This window comes from Mesoplodon mirus (assembly GCF_964341445.2).
Source record: "Mesoplodon mirus genome assembly, chromosome: 13".
Classification (NCBI taxonomy): Eukaryota; Metazoa; Chordata; class Mammalia; order Artiodactyla; family Ziphiidae; genus Mesoplodon; species Mesoplodon mirus.
In genome coordinates this window covers 57,338,061-57,354,923 of record NC_138989.1, presented here as the reverse complement: position 1 = coordinate 57,354,923, position 16,863 = coordinate 57,338,061, and the positions used below count along the sequence as shown (strand labels likewise).

The 16,863-nt window shown below is 37.2% G+C and overlaps 1 protein-coding gene across 2 annotated transcripts in view; it reads right to left on the bottom strand.

The window, feature by feature from the left end:
• The window catches only part of PIK3C3 (phosphatidylinositol 3-kinase catalytic subunit type 3), a 145,585-nt gene extending 131,147 nt beyond the window's left edge, over window positions 1-14,438 (bottom strand). For both annotated transcript variants that reach the window (XR_014295789.1, XM_082641434.1), the window contains exons 1-3: window positions 14,291-14,438; window positions 11,095-11,283; window positions 5,526-5,669 (exon numbers count right to left, since the gene is read on the bottom strand). Coding sequence is in view for 1 of the 2 variants with exons in the window: in XM_082641434.1 (XP_082497560.1) it covers window positions 5,526-5,669; window positions 11,095-11,283; window positions 14,291-14,358 (401 nt within the window). In the remaining variant the exon portion in view is untranslated. The remainder of the gene's footprint in view (window positions 1-5,525; window positions 5,670-11,094; window positions 11,284-14,290) is intronic.
• Between the last annotated feature and the right edge of the window lie 2,425 nt (window positions 14,439-16,863).

Below are 16,863 nucleotides of genomic sequence, written 5' to 3'. Positions count from 1 at the left end.
TACCTACAAGACTTTGGGTAAGTTACTTAACTTCTCTGTGCCTCAGTTTCCTCATCTATAAAATGAGATTATAAAGAGGAACTGTATCTCACAGAGTTGTTAGAAAAATTAAATAAACCAGTACAAGTAAAAAGTACTTAGAATAGTGTCTGCCATGTAATAAGTATTCGATAAATGTTAGCTATTATTTTCCTTTTCACTGGGTACAGGCTTATTTTTCTCCCATCTTCTTTTCCATAACAAAGATGCCTAAAAAGGAATACAATAGTGGATTCAGTAAGAAAAAATACCCATGTCTACAAATCAGAAATTTAACATACCGTTGGAATTCAGCCTGAGCTGGATGATCCTGCTTTAAAGTAAAAGACTACATGACCTCTGATTGTCATGCTTCAGCTTCTTTCAAAAAGCTACCATGAAGACCCACAGTAAAGGTTGAACAAACTCATAAAAGGAGTTCTAGACAAATATGTTTTTTAAATATGCTGTCAAGTTTCTGAGTTTTGTTTCTTTGAAGAGGGTTAGAGATAGTCTTCTGTTAGTGTGTTTTCTTTTTTAAGTGTTGTTTAACAAGGCCTTTCAAACAATATAAAGTCTATTCAAACAGCATCCTCCCAAAGCTGAAAGGCCAAGCTGTCAATCGCAATGAAAAGAATAAGACTAGGGCTTCCCTGGTGGCGCAGTGGTTGAGAGTCTGCCTGCCGATGCAGGGGACACGGGTTTGTGTCCCGGTGCAGGAGGATCCTACATGCCGCGGAGCGGCTAGGCCCGTGAGCCATGGCCGCTGGGCCTGCGCGTCCAGAGCCTGTGCTCTGCAATGAGAGAGGCCACAGCGGTGAGAGGCCCGCGTACCGCAAAAAAAAAAAAAAAAAAAAAAAAGAATAAGACTAGAAGTATGTGCAGGTGAGTAGGCAAGTCCAAAGACTCCCATATTAAATAATCTCTTAATTAGGTAAAAGGTGGATATAGTGATGCACTTTTCCCATCTTTAAAACCACTGTACTTAACTGTAAAAGGTTCACATTAATTTTTAACCCATTATTATCATGATCTGACTGACCAATGGAAAATTTCTTAGCAGATTTTCCTGAGGTAATAAAGAGAATTTTCACTGAATATTATGTAATGTATGTAAGTAATGATGCCATAAACATTTAGATTGGAAACTATAAGGGACAGCTACAAGCTGATGAGCAGTATAAGATTAAGGATCAAATATGTTAAGGTCTCTAAGTTTGGCAACAAACAAGTAATATCCAGCAACCATATCTGCAAAAGCTTACTTTATAGGCCCAACACAAAATGTACTGACTGGTTGTGAAGACTCAATACACCCAGTATTTATCTATCATGTTAAAGATTAAAAAAAAAAGTGTTATTATTTAAAAAGCCTTTATAAAGTTTTCTTTCCCTTTCAACTGAGAGACATTCAACAGCAAGCAGACCTTAGTCTCTAAGAAACTGGGTACAGTAAGGTCATAATACCACTTTCAATGAATATCCTTAAATGTACCTTCAGAAACAGCAGAAAGCTTCCCTTCCTTCTCTCCACTTCCTTGCCCCCAAGTGAATAGTTTGGCTGAACTTAACTAAATCAAAAATAAGTACATTTGGCAGGAAGTCAGTATACTAAATGATTTAGGTGCCTTGGGATGGATCTGGAGAAGAAATTTAAGGATAAGGGGACATGGAAGGTAGGGGTGATGCCAAGTGATTCAAATGATCAAGTGAACATATTACTTTCTTTTGACACTAATGGAACCTTTACAGAGAGTTACACAGCCTCCAGGTGGCAAGCCAGAAGATGCTCAGAGCATCAAGTCCATTTGGGAAATTAAGCCAAACAGGCAAGAAAGAAGAAAACGGTACAGCAGGATCTCCCTCAGACACAAGCAGAGGCCCCAGCAACAGCTGCTGTAGATGCTCCAGCTCCCAGTGCCAAGCTACTACAGCAACAACTGGCCTGACTTCAGAATTCACATTTGGAAAAAACATCTGCAAGAGAAATATACAGCTTGCGTATGATCCTTCGCCAATTCAACCTAATGATCAATCAATTCTTTAGCTACTTAGGAATCTTACAAGCTAGACTTTCAAAATGAGGACAATTAGTTACTCCAGCCATATCCTAACAGATCTGTCTTTCGATTAACTACACTATTCTCCAAGAAGCACTGCTTCACACTGACTCAAGTATACAAAACAGGTATTAGCAAACAGCAAGAGTTGGTAGTCACAGGACTCCCGATACTATAACACAGCTATTAGACACTTTGAGGACCACTTTTAAAAAGCTAATAAGTCCATACCAGGACTATTTAAGGAACAAGGTGGGGTACAACTGGTGTTATTTCATTGCCTAAGAAACATTTGAGGAAATGAAGGTCTAAAGCAGCATTTCCCTAAGTCATGAGAACTGTGGTGGCACATGACATGATTTTTAACGGTAGGTGGAAAAAAATCTGCACAGGCTTCCTGCTGAGATCACACAGAAGACTCATGCTACTTTCTCACCATGAATGTCAGCAACACCATGCAGAGAAGCAGCTGTGACCCAGCAGTGCAAGTGGATGTCTGCACTCTGCTATAGCACCTGGAACATCCTGAATATCATATTCTTCCACAATCCAAAGGTGCACAGGAAGTCCAATATCCTGCGGGGGAATACCTTGGCTTGTCTCCACTGCACCCCAGTTAGCCTTCAAGGGAAGGCCCCAGGACACAGAGAGAAAAAGGAGTTATTTTAATTTCATAGGGCTTCTCAGATTTCCTTTTTCTGAGGTGCAGGTCACTATAAGCATCAGCCTAGAGGGAATAGTAGGTGATCTAACATGAGTCATTATACATACATACGCACAATGATTACTACTGATTTCACATACTTTATAAAAACTTGCCAAAGGCCAAGTAAAACAGTGTCACAAATGTCAATCTGAGAATTGATTTGGCTGTAGGCAGGTCATTTCACTGTACTTCTGTGGGAATTTCTATTGTCTCACACCTATAGTCTAGTCAGATTGTCTCCTGAAACTACATCCTAAGATCAATGAAAATGTATCGATATATGAGTGTTAAAAGAGGTGTTTTCATGAGGGAAACTCCCGCTGTTATTTCAGAAGGTAAACCACTAATGAAGAGGCCAGGAGGAAAAACCAAGAGGTCTATCTGGCTGTTTCTCAAGAAGATTTAACCACTAAGACTACAGTAAGAGTAATAAACTGTTGTGCATTTTTTTTTTTCTATATGGCAAGCAAATTCCACGCTGGTAGAGAAAGTAAAAAGGTACAAACACTCCAGAACAGAAACATACTGATTTTGTAATATGTCCATTCTACTATAACATGCCATTTTATCAAAAACCGTATTTAAAACTGGAGGCCACGATGTCTCAGACTATGTCTAAATTATTGTTCCTGCATGGATTTCAATAATAAATATTTCTTTAATAGGTACATTAAAGTAAAATACCTACACATTACTAAGCAATCAAGCTATGCTCAATGAAATTACATCTACATTTTATTCATGAGTTGAAGCTTTTCTGAGAAATCCTATCCTGAACAGAAAAATTGAATATCATAAGGATATCAATTCTCTCTGTAATTCACATATATAATTCAATACAGTTTCCCAACAAAATAACAATGAGCTTTTTTTTTTAACTGAGGAAATAATATTAATATTTATCTGATAAAATATAGAGACTATCCAGAGAAATTCTGAAAGGACTACGAATGAGGAAGATTATCCGTCTCTAATATTAAAACATTTTATAATTAATAGTATTCAAAACTAACAAGAATAGTTCAGAAATAATGACAGCTAATATTTACTGAGCACTTATTAAGCTCATTACATGTCTTTAGTAATTTATCATCATCAACTACTCTGTGAGGTAAATACTAATATCTTTTTACAGATAAGGAAACTGAGGCATAAAGAGATTAAATAACTTGCCCAAGGGTACACAGATAATAAGCAAAAGAGCCAGGTTTTAAACCCAGACAATCTAGTTCTACCTGCCTTCCTAACCACCACTGGTTTATAAAAAACTGATAAATTCAACATCATAATTTAAGATTCATGAGCTGCAAGTAAATAAGCAACAAACAAGTATATGATAATTCAAAAGAAAATGTCAAACAGGAAAAACAATATGTGTAACATGTAACACACAAAGGGCTAATTCACTAATCTACAAAGACCCCTTACACATTAATAAGAAAAATGACAACTCAAAAAAAAAGGCAAAGAATTTTACGGTATGTGAATTATACCTCAATTTTAAAAAATGGGCAAAGGATATGAAAAAGCAATTCACAGAAACATAAACACAAATGTAAAGGGAAATATCACAATACGATCATCTTCAATCATACTTAATGATGTGAAAATTAACTTAGGAGATAACATTTTTCAATTTTAAAATGGGCAAAAATTAAGAAGTTTGATAATACCTAGATTATGGTCTCTACCATTTGATCTAAAGGAACTGGGACTTCTTTCAGAGAGTCCAGGTCTGGGGCCGGAAATTTCCCAATGAGCCCGGAATAGCTTGTCTCCAGAAAGTAAAGAAGCTACCAATGACTACTGGTGTACTATACTGTCAAAAGAACATGGGATCAACCTGAAGGGGCTCCTACTGACTGACCAAAAATTGGAATTTTTGAGAATTATAAAGAATAAAAAGAACAATGGATTGAAACATTTCAAAACTGTTTAAAAGTTCATGATAAAACTTAAGAACAAAATAACAAAAAAAATCAATCGTCACTTTCAAGGTTACCAAGGCACCAACCAATTCATTCTTAAAATTGTTAAAGGGGAAAAACATTAAACATTCATCTGCCTTTCCTATATGAACTGTATACCAAGGTAACTCAATATATGATGAAAGACCAAGTTTTTTAGAGAAAAATTCCAATTAATAAACATAGAAAGAATAGAATGTCAACAATTTTCTTAAGATGAAGAGTGATCTCTCTGCTCAGAAGAAAAGGGATAGAGAAAAAACACCCTAAAGTACTCTCATGTTTTTGTTTTTGTTTTTTTTTTACAATAAATCTCTATTACCTGTAAATTTTTAAAAACAAAATTAACTTTCCTATTATAATCATTACCATTACAGCAAATTAGTGCTTTAGTACTTTTTAAACCCTGTTTATTGTCCTTTTTGTCACTATTATGACAAAGCAGAAAAACCCTATAACAAAGCAGTTACAGTATATGACAAATAGCCTTTTATTCCTAAAAATAAGGTTACAGTTTCCAATGACTATTTCGTAATAGAAATCGCATTACCAATCATTAACAGTAGAGAAATACAAACTGTGTTTTTTAATTAATCTATCTGCATCTCCTAAAGGAATTATGTGTCAACTTCAGTCTCAAGTACTACGGAATCATATGTATCCAATAGGTTTCACTTCCTAGCACAGAGAACCAGACTGGGCATAAACTATTAAGGTCAAGAAAGAAAAGGGCCAGAAAGCAACAACATTTCCATAGGAAAAGAAAACGCTTACCCGTATTTTCCAAACAGTGAAACTGTTGTTCCTCCCACAGGCACTGCCTTTCCTGGTCCATACACATCCCATATAGTCAGGGCCACTTGCGCATTCCTGGGCAGGTCAGGGTATTTCACAGGCAGTTTTAGCCATTCATTCCAGCTATGGAAATAAAGTCAACAAAAACATAAAGCTAAGGAAAGAAAGTCAACATAAACATGTGTATAACTTTCTTTTAAATTAACAAACCATACAAGAAGGTCTGTCCAGAGAAAATGTCAAAAGATTAAGTTAGTAGTACAAAAAATAACGTGGCACTTACCTCAATTTTGCTCTAGGCAACTTCAATTTTAAATACAGGCATATCTGTATTTTATTTCACTTCACTTTATTGGGCTTTGCAGATATTGCATTTTTTACAAATTGAGATTTATGGCAACTCTGCATCTAACAAGTCCATGGGTACCATTTTTCCAACAGCTTTTGCTCATTTCGTGTCTCTCTATCACATTTTGGTAATTCTTTCAATATTTCAAACTTTTTCATTATTAATATATTTTTATGATGATCTGTTGTAAGTGATCTTTGATGTTAGATGTTACTACTATGACTCGCTGAAGGCTCAGATGATAGGATTTTTTAGCAATAAAGTAATTTTTAATTAAGGTATGAACACTGTGTTTAGACACAATGCTATTGCACACCTAATAGATTACAGTATAAAGAGAACTTTCATATGCACTGGAAAACCAAAAAAATCGCTTTATTGCAATACTCGCTTTATTGTGGTGATCTAGACCTGAACCTGCAATATCTCCAAGGTATGCCTATAGAACACATGAAAAAAATATTTTGAAAAACAAAGCTCATGAAAAATAACACTGGTAAATTCTTTAATCAAGAAACTCAGACATCAAGGATTTACTGTATAGCACAGGGACCTATAATCAATATCTTGTAATAAAATATAATAGAAAAGAATAAGAAAAAAGATATATACATATATATGTATAACAGAATCTCTTTGCTATATACCTGAAACCAACACAATATTGTAAATCAACTACACTTCAATGAAGAAAAGAAAAGAGAAACAGACGATATCACTAAGAGACAAGGAATATAATAATGGCTAATAAAAATCTGGGAAAACACATAAACCTATTAGAACCAAAGTTGTTTTAGAACTAAACTGTGATTTTTTTTTTCTGTAAGCATTCTCCAGAACAGTTTTTTACTAAGAAAAGAAAGAAATCAGAATTACTCATATTATACTCAAAATGGTGCTAGGTATAATATGGTCCTATAATATACATCAGTATCTCAATAAAGCAGAAAAAACACAAAATTTTAAAGAGATCAAAAGAGACCATCCACTAACTTTGTAACATGAAGTTACTAGACTGCTCTGGACAGATATGTGACAACTTTTTACATGAGATTTTTCTTCCACTCAAGTTATTTCATTAATACCAATAATGCTTAGCTATTTTTTTAATGCTTTCAAAGCATATTTTTACATATGATTTCACTAAGGAATGTTTGTCCTTACTAACAGTAATGACAGCATAGCTCTCCCATTTTTTAAAATCTCTATTCACCCCTGCAAATTTTCTTCTGCATTCAAACTTAACACTGGATTTATCTGATCATCTCAACTTCCTTAAACAACAGATGGCTTTTAAAATCCCAAAAGAAAACTATGCGAACAACACACAAAGTAATACCCAGCAGACACACAGAATTGCTTCTCTCTGTTTACTCAAAATTATTCTCAAAGGGCATATCCCAGTCTAGGTCAAATACACCTGCATCAGTAAGAAACCGAACAGAATTTTCACAAACTTATTAAAGAACAAAACATTTACATCCACCATAAAAATTCAAGGACCTACAGGAAAATTAGAGATGGCTATCAATTTCAAGGAGACTCTAAACATCATTAAATCCTTTTCTTCTATGAAGTTCTTAAAGAAATAAAATACATGTTTAAAAAGCCTTTCTCCCCTACAGATAAGCTTAAGAAACTAAATGAATTTATTTAATTACTATTCACATGGTGGGCCAGAATAAAAGGGTAAATACTAAGTGTAACCTTATGCCAATGAACAAACCACAGAGATAAGTTAACACAGGCTAAAGTTAAAGAGAAAAGTCAGTAACAATACCCAAAATGAGCTGTGAAAATACTCACCCTTATATTCTATCCTTTGACTAGGAGACAATACATAAGAGCAAGCAATCATTTGCCTCAAACCTTTTGCCATCCAACACCTGACCCCCACACCTCTTTAAATTAAGCAAAAACACTTTACCTGTTTTACATACTGGGCTTCTGCAGAAGATTTCTTTTGAAGAAAATGAATCTGCAGCTAAAAAATAGTTTGAAAACCGCTCAAGATATTCTAGAAATTATGAAAAGTTCTGGTCAGACATCAAAGAACTGTGTATTTTGAACACCATTTTGTTCTCTCCCTTCCCATGAACCATCCCTTCTTCATGCCCCAACTCTAATTAGGCTTAAATTCACCTGGCAACTTTCAAAATATTCCAGGATTCTAAAGCCTGATTCTGGATGGTATGACTTCCCACCATGTACCCCACACGCATAGACCAGTGTACTAATTCTCTAGTCTGATTAATGCACCCCTAAATCCTAACTTTCTAATTTTAAAATTATATTAGATAGTCTATGTCTAAAGCCATTTCAAATCCTCGTGAGAAGACAAAATATAAATTAAAAAAAATTTTAAACCACTTGCCTGCAGAATAATATTCATATATATAACTTAAAAATTTGCAGTATTTCACACCTGAAGCTGATAATTTTACCCTAAGTGTAACTAAAGAAAGTACAGGTTTCCTCCCCATGGGCTCTCTTATTATAGGACAGGATAGAATAGAATATGGTAGAAGAGATTCGGATGAATTTTGGATGAGCTTCTCATTATTTGAACTCTCACAACTCACTATCAGAAACTCAGAAATAGATTTAGACAACTTGGAATCTCATACTACCCCAAAATACTTTCTGAAATGCAAAAATTAAGATAGCAAGAGATCCTTTTGTGGTATAATTTATTTTCCCCCCAGTCTACAGAATCTTCTTTTAAGTCATTGCTTATAGAAAATAAGGGCTGTATAAAGTTTGCCCTTATTGTTCCCTGGTGGCGCAGTGGTTGAGAGTCCGCCTGCCAATGCAGGGCACACCGGTTCGTGCCCCAGTCCGGGAAGATCCCACATGCCGCGGAGCGGCTGGGCCCGTGAGCCATGGCCGCTGAGCCTGAGCATCCGGAGCCTGTGCTCCGCAACGGGAGAGGCCACAACAGTGAGAGGCCCGCGTACCGCAAAAAAAAAAAAAAAAAGTCTGCCCTTATTTATTTCAGAAGTGCTATTTTTGTTTTGATGAATTGGTACAAACTTCAGCTCTTAAATACTAAAGAGCAGGATGTACAAAATCTGCAAATGTTTCCCTTAAGCCCAAAGAGTATATTTAAAAGAAGATAGGGACTTCCCTGGTGGCGCAGCGATTAAGAATCCACCTGCTAATGCAGGGGACATGGGTTCGAGCACTGGTCTGGGGAGATCCCACATGCCGTGGAGCAACTAAGCCTGTGTGCCACAACTACTGAGCCTGTGCTCTAGGGCCCGCGAGCCACAACTACTGAAGCCCGCGTGCCTAGAGCCCGTGCTCCACAATAAGAGAAGCCACCACAATGAGAAGCCCGTGCACCACCACAACGAAGAGCAGCCCTGCTCACCACAACTAGAGAAAGCCCGCACACAACAACGAAGACCCAACGCAGCCAAAAATAAGTAAGTTAATTAATTAAAAAAATAAAAGATAAAAACCTATCCTCATATATTTACCCAACGTAAGGTATTTTCTCAATCTATCTTCTACACAGCTGTTTTAAACCTTTTAATTAAAAAAAGCCATTCTAATTATTTTAGAGTACTTTGTTAGTTTCACAATTTAAAAAATATAAACTAAAAGCCTCAAACCTTGAGAGAGCAAATATGAAAGTTTTTATATCCTTGAAAATACATAATACACAAACAATGCAGAGAGGAGCTGGTAAATGGGAGGAAGAGGAGAAAGATGTTCATCTCCCTATAACTGGGAATTTGCTTTTGCTCTAATCTCTTTTATTGCCAAGGCATGGAACAAAACCACCATACAATTTCCCCCAAGAAAAGTGGAATTCTCCATAAATGTTGACTTCCTAGACCTAAATTTGTGGTTCTAAGTCTTTTGGAGGGTCATAAGCCACCTCAAAAAGTCTAATAAAAGCTTTGAGCTCTGTCCCTGTAAAAATGCGCAAGACACAAAAAATTCTGCATACAGTTTCAGAGTTTTGTAGATTTCCTGATTCCAGTTTAAGAACCTCTGATACAATTATAGGAGTTCTGGTGGGTTGTTTTAGGTGTAATGATGATATGTAGTTATGTTACAGACATAAAGAAATATTTAAGTTAAGATGATATAATATTTGGAATTTGCTTCAAAATAACATTGGGTATAGCTGAAACAAGATTGGCCTGAGTTAGTAATTACTGAAGCTAGGTGAGGGAGCCCTGGAAGTTCATTATATTATTCTCTCTACTTTTACAGGTTTGAAATTTTCCAGAATAATAAATATAAATACATATATATACTCGTGTGTGTATGTATCTAGCCACAAAAAGACTACTAAAGAAACTACACCATTAAAACAGTTGGTTTCAGTGTAGCCAGATCATCAGAGCTTAGGCTTCTGATCTCTCCACAAAACTTTTCCCAGTCTGCTGGGCCACACTTGGTAAACAAAGGGTTGTATCCGCAACAGTACAGCCTGGGAGTCCATGTGGCCACATCCTGTCCTCCATGAATACTGTGGGCATAAACTCCTTCACTGAGAGGCACACAACCTGTGTATCCTGTACCAAGCCTACCAGGATACTGAATAATACTCACGAATCAAACATTAAAACTGCACCACACAATCTATCAAATAAGAAGTGTCAAGAGATTATATTAAGGACCTACAATACCATCCTGGAAAAACGGGAACTTCATGTTCATTACATTTACCTCGAATTCCAACAATGGCTTGCTAATGCAGCATGCTTAATAAACCAAGAACTTAAAAAAAAAAAGTTCGTTTCATATTTAACATAAACAACTGATCCAAACAGATGACAACATATCTCTCTCTAAACATCTGAGTTCCAAACATCAGCTTAGACAACATCTCAGACTATCCAAAAGTGTTTCTGTGTTCAAGCGCATAGAATGGGAGCAAATTTAGAGACGTGTTTTTGGTTTGGGTCATTTTGTGAATCAGTCAAGTTCTCATAAAAATATGTCAATATACTCAATACAAACATAAATTCACTTCCACCTCAATTAGGTAAATAAATTCACTTCCACCTCACTTCCACCTACTTTATCTGAGTAGGTTCCTACTTTAAACTATTTGATCACTGCTTATAGGTATTAAATAAAGAATTTTAATTCCTCTGTAATCCCAAATAATACTTTTCAACATCTATAAAGAAATGGGAGAATAGTCTGGATCCCACCATATTCAAGAAAACAACTTACTTCCATCTCGTACTAAATGCTTTGTAGGATGTTCTCACTGGCAAGGCAAGAGGCTTCCCTTCTGCAAAAACTTGGCAAGTAACATAGAGGTCAGAACATGTTTCTTGGTACAGTCCTGAAAACTTCAACATTGGGTCTTCTAGAACAGCCTTATAACTCTTTTGTTCTCTCTTCCCTTCCAAACTTCCTCTGAAAGCATAAAAGCAGTAATGGTTTAGACACACATTTTTAAAAGACAAACACAACAAATACTAAGCGTTTATGGTTATGTCACAGTAACCTTATGCTACCTGAACATTTTCCTATAGATGAAATTAAAGAAATTTTTTTCATTTACTAAAGGGCTCTTAAAATACTAACATGCCTAAGATCATTCCTAACTTCATTAACGTATTTCTCTATTTTAGGCTTCTTAATTTTAAACCCTGTCATCAACTCTTATGTCTACCTTCTAGATGTCACCAGCTTTCCAAGCATTAGTTTCATTTTATTAATTTCAAGTTGACCACTTATTCCTGTAGTCTTTCAACAACATTTACTGTACTAAGCATAGAGGTCCAGAAATGAAAGACAAGATAAACAATACAGTGTTACAGGAAAACATTAAGTCCTTGCTCTAGGGAGAAAACTTACTTTTAACTGCGTATTTTTTTATGCTTTTTTTTTTTTTTTTACTATGTAGATGTATTATCTAATCCGTTCTTTAAATTAAGAAATACAATGTTTTAAGTAGTAAAAGATATGCGTAAAATTATAAAAGAGGTAGGAACATTGCTTGGAAATCAAGATTACATCATATATTGTGCCAGGCATTTTATAGAGACTTTCTTACTTACTTTTCACCATATTACCATGTTATAAATCATGAAGCAGACTCAGAGATCAAGCTTATTATCCAGGATCACAAAATAAGTAACAGAGCTGAGAATAAAAACCAGGACAGGGGAAGCCAAAGCCAATGTTCTTCCCATTACAGAAAGATATATGAGAAAGTCTCAGGAGCACCTAATGTGGCTTGGAGGTAGGGGCTCGTAACCCAGATAGATGCCTGAAATGAGCCTGAACAATATATGAAAGATGAGAACCAGAGGCAGAGAGTCATCCCAGAATAAAAGAACAGCATATACGACTGCAAAAAGGCAAGATGGTGTGTCTGACGAACTACAGGTTGGTAGAGCTAAAGCATAAAGCTCATGTGGAGAAGAAGCTAGAGATGAGAATGAAGTGTAGGGGGGCAATGAAGCCAAGTAGCCACCAAATTCAGTACAGTGCCTCACGCAAAATGAAAATTCAAAAACCTGTTAACTGAACAATTTGAATTGAGAGAAATATAATCAGATTTGTGTTTATGATACTTTGGCAGGAGTATAAGAAAGTAATGGAGAGGTGGGACTGAAAGCAAGATCAGTTGGAAGACTTTCAATCAAAATTAAAAGGAAAAGGGTAGACTAAGGCTAGGGCAATGGGGTTTAAAGGGGGCATGGATCAAAGATACTGAGCGGGTAGATTCAAGACAACTTGTAAAGGATTAAACAGAGAAGGTGAGAGGGGGTGTCTGCATGAATCCATATGACCCCTTTTCTGTCTTAACCAAAATCAATGAACGATGCTAACAATCACCAAAATAGGGTGAGAGAAGATAAGAGTTAGAGGGCGTGCTAATGATGTGCTCCATTTTGGACAAGTTGCTTTTAAAGTGCTTTGGGACATCCAAAGTGATCATGTCTTGTGGGCAGTTTGATATTCAACTATGGCACTAAGAAAAGAGACATCAAAGTGCAAGTTTTATTAAAACCACAGAAACAGATGAAAAGGCCTGGGGAAAATAAACAGAATTTTAAAATTTACTATTCTCTGACTATATGATTCTAAACTAATACTTCCTGCCCTCCCCAAAACTAGTCTCAGATGCTAAAAGGTGGTTTGTACTGAATTTTGCCAAACTTCTGATTTATGCTTTATCTTTTCCGCAAAATATTCAATGTGTGTCTGTTAATAATGGACCAGTTTTTTAAAAATTTTTCTTCTTTCCTTTTAATGTTCAAAAGTTTCAAAAAAAAATGCATTCATATGTCCAAGAAATACTGAGAGAAATAAGACTGAAGGAAAGTCCTTTACCAGATGATGGCAATACAGGTCCTGTATTACCAATACAGGTGTATGCTGTAAAAATTACTTTAAATGGGTGTGTAAAGTATTATACAAAGGTACAGTTTGGCATATTATTCTCACCACCACCACGAAATGAACAGTAAAGGACTTGTCAGAGTCTGAAGTAAGTAACTTCTGGAAACAATCATTCAAAGGAGCATCTAATGACTAAGAAAATGTATTTACTACAGGTATGTAGCCCTATGCCTGAGGCACATTTGTTGAATACTGACTAAAACATATGATGATGTTGGGATTAAAAATCTGTGATAATTTATGACAGTTTTCACATATGAAAAAACATCTATGAGACTGCCAATGGACATAATTTCCAACTTGGTGCTACCTGTTCCCCATCTCAGTTCCATTATTCTCATCTCAAGATGTCATGCCCTGGACCTTTACTTCAACTGTGATACCCCAAGATTTTCCTGCAAGGCTCTCTTCTTATATATTCTGTTCCCTTTACACCTGGAGCCCTCCTCACCTTTGACTGACTCCCAACTTCCCTGGCTAAGCAATGCCAGACTGTCCTAAGATTCAACCTAATCCTCTATCACCTCTCGTGTTTTTAGTACTATCTCCATGTGCTCAGCTACCTTATCTGCCTGTATCTACCTTTTCATAATTTCTTCAGTCTCCATTCCACCTTCCAGCCCCGTTTTAAAGTAAGATCTTCCAATTATTAACGGCAGGACGACGATTTAACCAAGACTTGATTTCTTTATCTGTAAGATGTGACGGTAATAATCCCACAAAAGGTTGCAGTGAACAGCAAAACGCTTTCTTCAAAATAAACCCTGTGGGACTTACGAACTTATTCCTACCGCTGTCCTTCTCACTGAGACCACGTCCTCAGTCCTCGCACACGGCCCCTCTCCAAACTCCCGTTCACCTCCGTTTCCCTGGCTTCAGCCTTCCGGGCCGTCCGCAGGCCGACCATCAAGCTAATAACCATCTTCTCTCCCCAACCCATAGGCCCCTGCCTCCCCCGCGCCCCCCCTGAAGCTCAGCAATCCCAGTCCCGGTCCCCAGATTCTCTTACATTTTAAGCTGCACGTTGATGTCCAGGTCACAACTGTAGATGTAGTGAAACTTCTCCGCTTCCCCCATGGCAGCCCCGGGAAAGAGCAACACCTGATGCTGAAAACTAGAAGCTGGGAAGACTCTGGCACTGAACTTGCAGAGCCGCACAACACAAGCTCTTCCGGTTCCGCCTCTCAGCCCTAGCTCCGCCAATCCCTGGCGGGACTGCGACCCCACGCGGCGGAACTGCCCTCCCCGCCAAGCGTTCTTCTGCGCATGTGCAAAGGGAGCCCACCATCTTGCTTGAGTGTAAATAGAATTCCGGAAACGCAGCCTATTTGACTACATTCCAGACTTCCTGTGTTCTTCCTGATTAGCGGTGGTTTGTTTCTTGTTTATTTTTGTTTGTTTTTTCGGTACGTGGGCCTCTCACCTTTGTGGCCTCTCCCGTTGCGGAGCACAGGCTCCGGACGCGCAGGCTCAGCGACCATAGCTCACGGGCCCCGCCGCTCCGCGATATGTGGGATCCTCCCGGACCGGGGCACGAACCCGTGTCCCCTGCATCGGCAGGCGGACTCTCAACCACTGCGCCACCAGGGAAGCCCTGTTTGTTGTTTTTTTTTTAAGAAAATAAGAAACTGTCTTTCGAGCCTGAGCTTTTTTTTTTTTTTTTTGTGGTACGTGGGCCTCTCACTGTTGTGCCCTCTCCCATTGCAGAGCATAGGCTCCGGACGCGCAGGCTCAGCGGCCATGGCTCACGGGCCCAGCCGCTCCGCGGCACGTGGGATCCTCCCGGACCGGGGCACGAACCCGTGTCCCCTGCATCGGCAGGTGGACTCTCAACCACCGCGCCACCAGGGAAGCCCCTGAGCTATTTCTAAAATCAGTCCAAAAGGAAATGCAGTTCAAAAAGAATTGTCACAAATTTCACTGGCTGGAGGTTGGTTAACCAGGGAACAATCACAGGAATTAGAGTTTTACCAAGTTTAAATTTCAGGGGCCCTTCCAAAACGTGTAGATTTAATCATGTATTTGCTATCTCAAGCAAAGATTTCCTCTTTCCGTTATAAAGAGTGGAGGAAGAACACAGAGAACAAGGAAACCTGGGTTCCAGTTTTGTGCTACAAATATATAGGCTACTTTAATCAAAGTACTTGGGTGCTTGTTTACACAGGGTGTATTCAGACCCAATGTACCTTTGAAGACCTCACCCTTGTTAGAACCTAGAAACATCCAGTAACAACTCTAGGACTCAGATTTCTGACCTCTAAACTCCTACAATGTTTATTTTTATATTTAATAGTATGTAAAATTGTAATCTGCATTTCCAACTAGATCCAAAACTCTTGGCAAGAATAGCGTGCCCCCTTGGTGCCTAATACATTGTTGAGTTTAATAATTCCTATTCATTACTATTGGTGATATTGAATAAATTCTCCGTTTTCTATGTGTTTATTTTTAGGTGCCACATTTTAAGAGGGGCACTGCTAGAGTATATATAAATTACTATAATTAGGGGAGAAGAAGAAGCTTTCAAGGAAAGATTGAAAGGAGTGTAGCTGTTTAACCTAGAAATCCAAAAACAATGGCTAATGCACAATGTTTTGTCCCAAGTAAATTTTCAAAAATATTTGTGGAAGCAACACTAGGGAAAAGCACGATAGTTATTCTCCTATTACTTACAGTTCCAACAAAAAGAGAGCCAACTTGATTTGTTCCTAAGTATAACTATTACCAATGGTTGGAACTTATAGGAAATGTAATTTCAGCAAGCAAAGAAACTTGAACTTTCTAATCGTCACAGCTCCCAACAGTAAAACAAATAGTTACAAGTGCCATGTCTATGAGATAATTCCAGCGGTGGATGTCAGGTCTGATGGAAACAGGTTTCTCAAACTTGAATAAAATATTGACAATTTGTAAAGAACTAAATTTTCTGATCCCAGTGCTGACTTAAATTACTTTTATTATAATGTTATTTAATGTATAAACCTGAGTAAATTTCATATAAGTACACACATATATATTTCTTATAAATTATTTAAAAATCAAATTTACAAATTTACAAATTAAATATAAAAGCTTCAAATTAACAACCTTAATACAATACATAGCCTTTTTGCTGAAACTCTATTGCCTACAGCATTATGAATATGGCATTGACTACTCTTACAGGACTGGTTCTTTGAAATTCAAGACATCTATACTGCCGTATACCACATGGCACTTCAATTTTATTGCCTCATTTTCTATTCAAATTACTATGAACTCTTCATTAGTATAAGTACCATGATGGTATTTGGCCTTTACTTGGCCCCCAAAGCATTTTTTGTCTTAGGTCTATCTCTGTCCTTTTCTCATTAGCCCATAACAGTTAAAGTCCCAACACAGTTACAGACAGAACACAGATAAAGGTATAAAAATGAAATATCAATACTTAGTTCCAAGATATTCATTCATAGGATCCAGAATAGACTTATATTAACTTTTTAAAAGTAATCATCAAGAAAAAAACAACATTAAGAATGTATTATGGGAGAATCTTAGAAGACTGGACTGTAACTGTCAAAGACATTAATGCAACAAGGAAAA